This window comes from Delphinus delphis, chromosome X, assembly GCF_949987515.2.
Source record: "Delphinus delphis chromosome X, mDelDel1.2, whole genome shotgun sequence".
Lineage (NCBI taxonomy): Eukaryota > Metazoa > Chordata > Mammalia > Artiodactyla > Delphinidae > Delphinus > Delphinus delphis.
Genome location: NC_082704.1, coordinates 41,171,925 through 41,182,191, shown reverse-complemented (window position 1 = coordinate 41,182,191; position 10,267 = coordinate 41,171,925). Strand labels below are relative to the sequence as shown.

General features: G+C 46.9%; 1 protein-coding gene across 4 annotated transcripts; it reads right to left on the bottom strand.

Annotated features, from left to right (window-relative positions):
* Positions 1–229: 229 nt before the first annotated feature.
* ARMCX2 (armadillo repeat containing X-linked 2) lies at positions 230–9,511 on the bottom strand. 4 transcript variants are annotated; one of them, XM_060002116.1, is made up of 4 exons: positions 9,480–9,511; positions 3,371–3,434; positions 2,979–3,051; positions 230–2,620 (listed from the first exon to the last, which is right to left on the bottom strand). In XM_060002116.1, exon 4 carries the CDS (start codon positions 2,489–2,491, stop codon positions 632–634), a length of 1,860 nt encoding a protein of 619 aa, XP_059858099.1. In that variant the 5' UTR covers positions 2,492–2,620; positions 2,979–3,051; positions 3,371–3,434; positions 9,480–9,511; the 3' UTR covers positions 230–631. The 4 variants fall into 4 exon arrangements, with proteins under 4 accessions (XP_059858099.1, XP_059858100.1, XP_059858098.1 ...); XM_060002117.2 differs by lacking the exon at positions 9,480–9,511 and adding an exon at positions 4,650–4,730 and having other exon boundaries at positions 2,975–3,051; XM_060002115.1 differs by lacking the exon at positions 9,480–9,511 and adding an exon at positions 4,650–4,730.
* Between the last annotated feature and the right edge of the window lie 756 nt (positions 9,512–10,267).

Sequence of the window (10,267 nt, the reverse complement as noted above, 5' to 3'; positions counted from 1 at the left end):
CATTTCCTCTCCTGGAATGCCCTTCTGTGTTTTCTCATGCTGTCCTTCAGGGCCCACCTTAAGTGTGCCCTTCCTCCTTGAAGCATTCTAGCCACTTCTGTTTCATTTAAACAGATAGCATATATTTGACAATGAGCATATGCTCAGGTACTGTAATCTTTTTCTATTTATGTACCTTATCTCTCCAGCTAGATTTTAAATTCAAGCAAGAGAACAATTTTTTTTTGTCAGTTGAAACATACAAGTTTATTAATGATACACAAATGAAGTCTTTGGTGAATAAATTCAAGTCAAAACAGATGATAGAAGTGTAGGCTATTCATGATGGACAGGTTCACTATCAATTCACATAGAGGAACCAGTAAAAATATTTCCATTCAAGCAGCACGATTAAAGTCACAAATGTGTTTTCAGTACAAGAGGACTATTTATTTGGTATTCATAAAATTATTCAGCTTAAAGCTGGAGACTGTCACAGATAACATCACTCTGGATGATACATTATTCAAAACTGGCAGCTGAAAGGATCCCTTTACTATATAAGCAAGTGGAAAAGCAGTAACTTTCAATTTTCATTGCTTCCAGACTGCAAAACCAGACATTTCTTCAAGTCTCTGAGACACATAGCCAATCAGAATTTGTCCACTAGTTTTATAACTTTCACTTTCACCAAGAGGTCATGGTGATCTGCTAAGGCTCGAATTTTCTTAACGCACACTCCAGATGTAGTGCATAAGTAGAAAAGGGAGCCTTTATTGAACTCTCTGTAGTTGAATACTTCTGCTCTGAGATTGTCATAGATGATCTCAAATAGAGTCAGGGCATTAATGAGAATTTCTGATTCCACATAAGAATTGTAGAGGGAACTAAATGATGATGGCACTTGGGTACTGAGCAGCTTTTTTAACATATCTGGATTTTCAGCAAAATTCGAAAGTATTTTCAAAATCTCAACCTTGATTTTTCCACCTCCCTGAGATAACAAACGGAAAAAGTTTGCAATGGAATTGACAAGCAGGTGCTGGTAGTCATTAGTAATAGTCATGTTTGTTAAAAATTTTAGTCCAACTACCTGTACTGCTGAGTTCAGGTTAGAGGCCATGATGTCATCCATCACTTTATTCATGTATACCTGAAGCCGGCCCTGATTTTCATAATTCTCACTCAGGTTGTTCATGGCCATTAAGGCTTTCTCCTTAATGTGGGGATCAGTTTTGTTGATCATGTTTGCAATAATCGGGAGGCCTCCCAATTTGCGAATTGTGTCTTGGTTGCATGAATAATTGGCATTGTTGCTCAGAGTGAGCAAAGCTACCTGTTGGATGAAAGGATCATCCGATTTCTGAAGCAAAGCAAGGACTTTCCTGAGATCTCGGACACCCAGAATCTCATCAATTTCATAAGGAAAGGGGCGCTTCTGCATGGGAACGGGTCTCTTCCCTCTCCCTCTCTGCTGGGTCTCAGGCTCAGAGTCTGACTCCGATTCTGTGTCCGTCCACCCAGACTCCCCTTCTTCAGAATCAGGAACCTCTGCCAGGAAAGCCTGTCCTCCATTAGCGGAGGCTGCGGCAGCTGCCGCAGCCCCATCTCCAGGGCGGAAGCCCAGCCCCAATTCGTCTACTTCAACCTTATTTTTCTTGCCTTTGCCCTTGCCTCCAGTCCGGGACTTGGTTCCACCCTTAGCTCCACCTTTGGGTACAGCTCCAGTAGCTGACCCGGCCTTAGGTATAGCCCCAGTATGAGCCCCAGGGGTTGTTTTCTTGGCGGCTGCTGCTGTTTTAGAGGACCCTGAAGTCCCAGGAGCCTCTGCAGCCCCAGTAGGGGCTGCTGCCCCAGAAGGCACTGCAGCCCCAGAAGGTGCTGCTGCCCCAGAAGATGCTGTTGCCCCAGAAAGTGCTGCTACCACAGTAGGCGTTGCTGGTATGGAAGCCTCCACTGCCTCGGTAGGTGGTGCTGCCTCAGTAGGAGCTGGTGCCCCAGGAGCCTCTGCTGTGCCAGGGGCTTCTGCTAATTTAGGAGCCCCTGTCATTGTGGAGGTCTCTGCAGCCACGGGAGCCTCTGCCTCCCAGGGAGCTGGTGCCACTGTAGAAGCCACTGTGGCTTCTGATTCAGCTTTAGGCCCAACCCCGGCCCCTTCTGCCTCCTGGGCCTGACTTCCTGCCCCACTCTGAGCCTTGGCACTAGATGCAGCTGGGGCCACTGCTTCAGCTCCAGCCATGTCCAGAGCAGAGGTTTCATCCTGGACCCTGACCTCTGCCCCAGTGTGGACTGGGGTTGGAGGACCAAATCCTGGCCCAAGGTCAATTGTGAATCCAGCCCTTAGTCCAGCTCTAGCCCGGGCTCCAGTCCCGGCCACAGCCCTGGTCTTGGGCTTGGCCAGTCTCTTCTTCATCTGGTTTCTTCCCCTGGCATATTTGTAGACGCAGTACCAGGCACTGGCCCCAATCACTATCCCAGCGGCTACACAGCCAGCATCCCGAACACGGCTCATGATGCAGCTGGAGTGATTCCCTGATCCAGGGTGTGGAGCTGGTGTGCCCAAGTGGGGTGCGTGCACGACAAGGTAAGGTGCTTCAGTTCAGGCTCGAAAGTTCTGCTGAGGTTGCAAACTAAGCAGGACCTGGGGTAAAGGATAAAAATGAGGCTTAGGGCTCTGGCTCACTTCGTGCTTAACCAGGCCTACTTAAAGGAGAGTTTGGGAACATAATGCTTGGTGGGTGGACTAGTACCCAGACACAAGTGTCCAGGCCTCTGTGTGCTGATTCAGGACCCTGGTTGTCTGATGTTTCTTACATCTTCATCCCTAGCCCTCACTGCCCAATGTAAACACATCTAATTTCCCAGCACCTAAATGGGGGATGAGAGGCCATATAGACTTCAGGAAAGCTGGTGGAGAACCAGAAAGAACCCCAGATTCTTCTCTGATTCCCTCACCCCCAGCCCAAAGGTCCCCAAATGATTCTCATACACGTACCAACCTGCTGGGAGCAGAAGCAATTTGCTCTTTTCCACCAGGCTTGTAGTTGTGCAGGGCCCAAAAGGCAGACAGACCTGTGGAGAGATCCCAGAAAGGGGGTTTCGGGGGCCTTTGGTAGATGGATTCTCTTCTTTTCTTGATTTGAACCCCTGTGGGCAAGTTTCCCCCTCTCAGGGCTCCTCACTCCCTCCATATCCCTTCCTCCTCAAATCCTTATTTAAGAAGGCAAATGCCACACCCCTTTCGCTGTACCAAAAAGGACAGGCCCAGGGCAAGGGTTTCTTATAAGGAGGAAGAAGATGGGGGAAGAGGAGCCCCCAGCTCCAATTTCTGCTCTGGTTTCTGCCACACCATACCAGGGGTTCCAAGACAGTTCCCAGCCCCCACACTGACCTCCAATGATTCAGGGTTGTTTCTCCTTTCTTCAGTTCAGTTAGAGCTCCATCCTAAGGACAGACTGAAGGGCAGAAATACAGATAGCAAGACGTTGGAGACAGAGCCCGGCGGATGGAACGGACTGAAGACCAAAGTCCCCAATTGCCTTTCAGCATTCACATACCAGAATGACAAACGGTTCCACCTCTCAATTCCTTCAACTCTTCTCACCCCTCCCTTCGCACCCCAACCCCCGCCCCTGCGCAGACTCCCCAGGCAGTCAACCTCTCCTTCCCTTTGCCCCGCCCCCCCGTCCGCCATTTCTCCCGGACAGACGGCCACACCCCTTCTCCTGCACCGAAGCGGGAGGGGGCGGAGCGAGGGTGCACAGAAGGCTGGACGGGACGCGCGACTGGGGATTATGGCCAGACAATCTAGCGTCTCCTTCCTATGACCACCAGTCCTGCAGTCCCCAGCCCCCACGCCTAGCATCAGCCTGCACAACGGGTCCCCAGTGTCTGCCCTTTCGGTTTGAGGGTCATGATTTTCCACTGTTTCTCCGCTCTGGATTCCACCTCCCACACCCCATCGCAATCTCCTGTTAACCGCCATTTCTCCCGCCAGGGTACCCGATCTCCTTTTTCAGGACTGAAGAAACGGGGGTGAAGGGTTGTATGCGCCGGAGGTGTCTGGAAAGCAGCCTAGGACTTAGCACGGCGGTTTAATACCAGATTCTCTCAGGGCCTTCCCTCTTGTAAAGCCCAGAGCCAGACCGCCACCTCCCCTACAAAGGCTGTCACACCCATTTCCCAGCACCCCCAAAAGACGTGGGGTCGGCCGGGGGAGAGGGGAGGGTGCGGGGGCGGTGGTCGGGAGAGGTATCTGCAAAGTGAGAGTGGGAGTGAATAAGCCGGATTGTTTACTAATTGCGTGCCCCTCCGATCACCCTTTCCCCAACCTCCCCACTGGCCTTATATGCGCTGCCACGTTTATTTCTCTTCCCTCCTCCTTTCAAAACAGGACGGGATGTGGGGTGCGGGGCCTGAGTGTCAAAAACAAAACCAAAAAAACACTGGCTGGGAGGGGAAGTAAGCGGATTCTCCACAAGTATATCAGCGTCTTTACGTTCCCCCCTCCCCCTCTTCCCGCCGCCCACCAAAATGAGCTGCGACTGAGCGCGGGGGTCTGGAGAGCCGGCCAGGGGCGGGCGAGGCGGAGACACCCGCGGCCTCAGACTCCCTCATCTCTGGGCTACCCCTATTCGGGGGTGCCAGGCCATGCCCACTCTCACACCCACCTGCCCGATCTGGGGGAATTTTCTCCTCCTCCTCCTCGCCTGGGTTAAACGCACGGCAGTGCGCAGCGCAATAGAGTTGGTACCCAGAGGAGGACGGAGGACGGCGGTCAGGGCTTTAAGTACCTTTGCCAACGTCAGCTCCTGGTCACGTGAGGGCTGCATCGCCAGTAAGCTTGGGTCCCCAACTTCCACTCCCACCAAGAGCAGGAGCCCCCTCCTTTACCCCCACTAGCACCTCACCCCACCACATCAGGTCCTGTCACTCATTTTTTTGTCTTTGTAGTCCCAGAGGCCACAAGTAGCCCCTTCTCCTTGTGTTAGAATTTGCCTTTCTCTGGTTACTGGGGAGGGGATGCATCTTCTTGGAGGGCTATTGACAATTTTTGCTTTTCTTGTTGGGGAATCGTCTCATCCTTTCTTGGGCAACTGGATACTCTCCCCTCACTCCACCTCCAATCCTCCATCCACTAGTGCCCACCATTTACCTTGCAGTTGGGCCCCTGCTCCAGTATAGGTAAGGGGTAGGAATGGTAGTGGGGTCTTTACTTCTGTAATACGTCTCTGTTTTGTTTTTAAAGCTATCACCACTCTTTATTATTATAGTAAGAAAATACAACAAAACAAGAGTTCAGTGTGGGAAGCAGCAACAAAAGAAAAAGAGTAGGCATGTTTTAGAAAAAAGATTTCCCACTAATATTGGAAGACACCATTAATTTTAGTTAATTTTTACCACATAGAAGATTCTATTGTCCACATAGGAAATAGTTTTCAAAACATGCTAAGGCATTTGAATATCCAAAAATGGAATTTTTCTCAACAAGATAAGCATGTTTCCATACGATCTGTAAATTGATCCATGGAGAGATGTTCAGTTGTCTGATCTTATTTATTTTGGACAAATAATATCCTACTTTTTCTCCTTCTGGGACAGCTTTTAAGTTGGGTAAATAAATGATGCTGTCTTGTTCTCTTAGAGAAACACATTTATTTAATGTTCCCAAACCATTGCTGACTGCTGTGTGAACCTCTTGTAATTTGATGGCTGTAACCATGACAGTTTTGAACACCTGTCCATGGATTAGGTTCCAGTTTTGTGATTCAGCTCTGGGCAAAAGGAAGAACTATTAGACGAAGGAAATGATGGATATGAGGGATGCAGAGATGGTCAAATCCTTCCAGTCCTGTCAAGAGGGGAGGGAGGAAGGTGCTTGCCCTCCCACCTCTCCTATATTCCAGAACCTCTCATCCCCTGCATTCTGGCACCTGACTCTGTTGTTCATCCTAAAAGTATACATGGACAGTGACCAGGGTGGTAAATGCCATCTTTACTCAGGTGACCAATTTGAGTAAATGCCTTTGGCTTCTTCCCTCACTCCCTCCCTCAAATTCCCACAGTGGTAACTTAGGGATGCAGAGAAGGGATTGCTGTTCCCACCTACCCCTGCAGCTGCAGGTTTCCACAAAGATTGCTGGGGGAAGCACCCAGGCCTGCCTGCCCTGCTCTGCCCTTATTCATGGTGTGGCCGAGTTAACCTTGTTCCTGATGCTGTCTGCTGCTATCACCTGGCCTGCAGCCTGTTGACCTCTCACCTCTGGCCTCCTCACCTCAGGGCACCCAGGGAGAACCCAGCCTTGCTGCAGGGTCACTGCCCGAGGCCCACACCCACTTTGATACTTCCTTAGCCAAATGTATACCTGGGCCCCAGGGTCTCTCCCCACTGACGATACTGATTAACCTAGAGTAGGCATTCTCAACTGGCTACCTCTGTGTTCTACGTGAAATTGTATGCAAGGTTTTGTTTTTGAGTGTATGTGTGATTAAGTGCATTTTTTGGGGGAAAGGGGAATAAAGGTCATTGACCTCATCAGTTTCTCAAGGGGTCTAGGATCCCTGCCCTAGATATTAAGAACCAATACAATGGCCTAGAGAGTCTGTGTTATATAAAATAGTCCAGATTAGAAATATCTTTTTTTTTTCTGGTAATGAAAGTAATATATATATTAGTGGTTAAAAATATTCAAAACAATAAGGAAATGTATAAAGCATGCAGGGAAAGAGCTCCATGATATCTTTCCCATTGCTAGTCACTGCTAAAGATTTCCAACTTTCTTTTTATGCACATATTAGTAAGTGCATTTGTGGTTATTAATCAAGTTCTGAATTGAACAACAATAAACAAATAATAAGCATTTAGAATTTGTATTGTAATTGCGGTAAATCTGCAGATTAATTTGAGGAACATTAGCATCTTAAAATTGAGACTTCCCCTCCAGGAATATGATATATTTCCATTTTGCTCAGATCTATTTTTATGTTTTTTAATCAAATTTTGTAAGTTTCTTCAGCTAAATAATTCCTATTACTTGTTAGGTTTTTCCTAGGTATTAGTAGTTTATGTTGCTGAAATGCTATTCCTTTCTCCAATTGTAATTTCTTATAGGTGATTTTCTGCTTAAGGAAAGTGTTCTACTATTATATATTTATTTTGTATCCGCCAATTTCTGTGATCTGTCTGATTAATTTCAATTGTTTTCAAATGATACTTTTGGTTTTTCCAGGTATGTATACATAACCATCTTCAAATGATGATTTTTTACATTTCTTCCTTTCCAATATTTATAACTTTTTTCCTTTTCTGCATGTGTTATATTGACCAGAACTATGTTGAACAATGGTGGTGCTTGAGAACCTCTTGTTCTTGTTCTTGAAGAAAATGGGAATACCTCTTATGAAGTTTCATCATTTAGTGTAACTTTTGCTGTTTCTGATATATTTTATCTGTTTTTCAAGGTTATTTTTGTTTATGTTTACCAGTACTGCACAAAAAGTAGTAGAAGGAAATAATATCAGTGAGTAGAGGTAAGTCACAAGTTCTGTGGTCTTGGTAGCCCACAAAGAGTGAGGAATCTGCTAGGTCAAAAGAGCCTCTGATATAGTCTTCATCAGACTAAGGCTATTTTCTTTTATACTTAATTTAATTTAACCAATAATAATTCATTAAATTATAAATATATAATTCCTTACTGCACAGGCAAAGTTTCCACTATTCCTATTTTACTAATAGTTTTTTTGTTTTTTAATTTAGGACTGGCTGACTCAGTTTATCAAGTGCTTTAATTGTAAGATTTATTTTCTCCTTCAGTTTGCTGTTGCAATGAATGATGTAGATAAACCAGTCTCCCTTTCACTCTAGTCTCCTTAACTCCTCAAACTCCCCACCCACTTAACTCCTCAAACTCCCCTTAACTCCACTCCCCTTAACTCCTCAAACTCCCCACCCACTTCCCCTTGTTTAGAGTAAATGCAAATGTCCTCACTACAACTGACTAAGCCCTACTCTCTTCAACCTTATTACCTTTCTGCCTCATCTTCTACTGCTCTGTCTCTAGCTCAGCGATCCTGGCTTCCTTGATGTTCCTGGAACATACTGGGCTTGTTACCTTCACAGAGCCTTTGCATTTGCTTGTCCTCCTGCCTGGGATATTCTTCCCCCAGATATCACCACACTTAGATCCTTCACTAACTTCAGATCTTTACTGAAAGGTCACCTTTCTAGTGATGCCTTCTCTGGCCACCCTATCTGAAAGTTTAACCCATCTCGACTTTTCATATCTCCTTGCTTTAAAATATTTTAGTATGTATCACTAACAGTATATATATATATATATATATATATATATATATATATATATATATAGTTTATTTACTTGTTTATTGTTTGTCTCTCTCACTACAATGTAAGGGCCACATGATTTAGAGATTTAGGTCTGTTTTATTCACCCTTGTAACCACAGCATGGAGAACAATGCATGGTATGTAGTAGGTGCTCGGTAAATATGTTGAACAAATGAATAAATAAAGAAATGGCTTTCCAACATTGCACTTACAACGACTCTCTTGCAGTCCAGAAATAAAGCCAGTTGGCTTTGCTGCATTAGCAGATTTATTAACTCTCAAATAAATGATTAGCTAAATCAGGGCCTCGTCATGTGACAAGATGTGGAAGACATTAATTAAGATTGCTTTGAGTGGCATGTATAAAACTCATTATGCAGTGAGAATGATTGTTTATGAAACATGCCTTTTAAAAAATAATCTTTTTTTTAATGAAAATAGTTCTATCATTATTTTGCCATAATAAAATTTGGGCAAAAAAAGAAACAGAATAGTGCTAACAAGAAAATAACAGGGCTTCCCTGGTGGCACAGTGGTTGAGAATCTGCCTGCCAATGCAGGGGACACGGGTTCGAGCCCTGGTCTGGGAAGATCCCACGTGCCACGGAGCAACTGGGCCCGTGAGCCACAATTACTGAGCCTGCGTGTCTGGAGCCTGTGCCCCGCAACAACAGAGGCCGCGATAGTGAGAGGCCTGCGCACCGCGATGAAGAGTGGCCCCCGCTTGCCACAACTAGAGAAAGCCCACGCACAGAAACGAAGACCCAACACAGCCATAAATAAATAAATAAAATAAAATAACAAATTCATTCCTACTCTCTGCTTCTTTTCCTGACACCCCTTCCACCGTTCCCATTTACAGGTATTTTCAGGACTGCAGAGGTGAACATTAAGGATTCCAAAGAAAAAAGGTGGAGGGAGCACGGAAAAGGACGGGACCATTCCCCAGAGAAGCAGTAGAATTGGCCAGTAGCTCAGGAGAAAATACTGCCCCTTCCAATAATCAAAGACAACACGTTTGTTGGATGTGCAAAGACTAGAAAGAGCAACAGTGTCCTGTGTGGTAATGGTGGTGGGGGGGGGGGGTTGGGAGGGGGCGGGTCACCCTCTGCTTTGCCAATAATAGGAGGGGAAATTTGGGACCCCGAACTCACCAGTGACGTAACTTCATGTGACTAGGAGCCTGTGTGCTGGTCTGTCCAGATAGCGGTTCTTGCTCAGGTAACCGGCTCCCAATTTCTTTTGAGGTGACGTGGCTGTGGGCAAGGAAGGAGGAGGACAAGAGGAAACCCGTCCTGATTCCTGCCGGTCACGGTGAGGGTGGATATTGATTGGAGACTCTTGGAGTGAGGGTGGAGGGTAGCAGCACGACTTTCGAGTTTGGAGGCGCTTCTCTATTTCCCCGCGGAGACACCCGAACCCAGCCCCTTTTTCGTGTTGTGCCTTGTAAAAGGCAGCTGAAATGGTTGGCGTGGGTGACTCCAGCGGGCGGAAGGGAGGGGAGGAGGCGGTTATCGGGGAGTGGAGCGATGGGGGACTGTGAGGTGAGAGACAGGCCTGACCACCTGGACGGAGAAGGAAAGGTCCGGGTTTGAACCCACGTTCGGGTGTTGGTGCGTTCACCGCATTCACCAGAGCAGAGTCCTCATTGTCTCCTGTTTGTTCCTGTCTGGTTCTGGCTTTGGTCTGTCCCTGTCTGCTGGTCCATCTATCAGTGGGTTGATGATGCAAAAGAAAAAGAAGCTCAACGCCTCATTTCCTTCTTCCTTCCTCCGCCCCGAACACCCCCGCCCCCTTGATTGCAGTTTCAGACTCCTGCGTCCCAGCGGCTCTCACTAGCCTGAGAGAGAGTCCCCTGAGATCTTCGCTCCAGCTGCAGCATGGGCCGCGCTCAGAATTTGGGCTTGATGGCAACAGGCCTGGTGGTCGGGGCTGGCTCCTG

Bases quoted from the DNA above. Each gene is read 5' to 3' on its own strand.
- ARMCX2 (XM_060002116.1), bottom strand. From the start codon at position 2,491: ATGAGCCGTGTTCGGGATGCTGGCTGTGTAGCCGCTGGGATAGTGATT.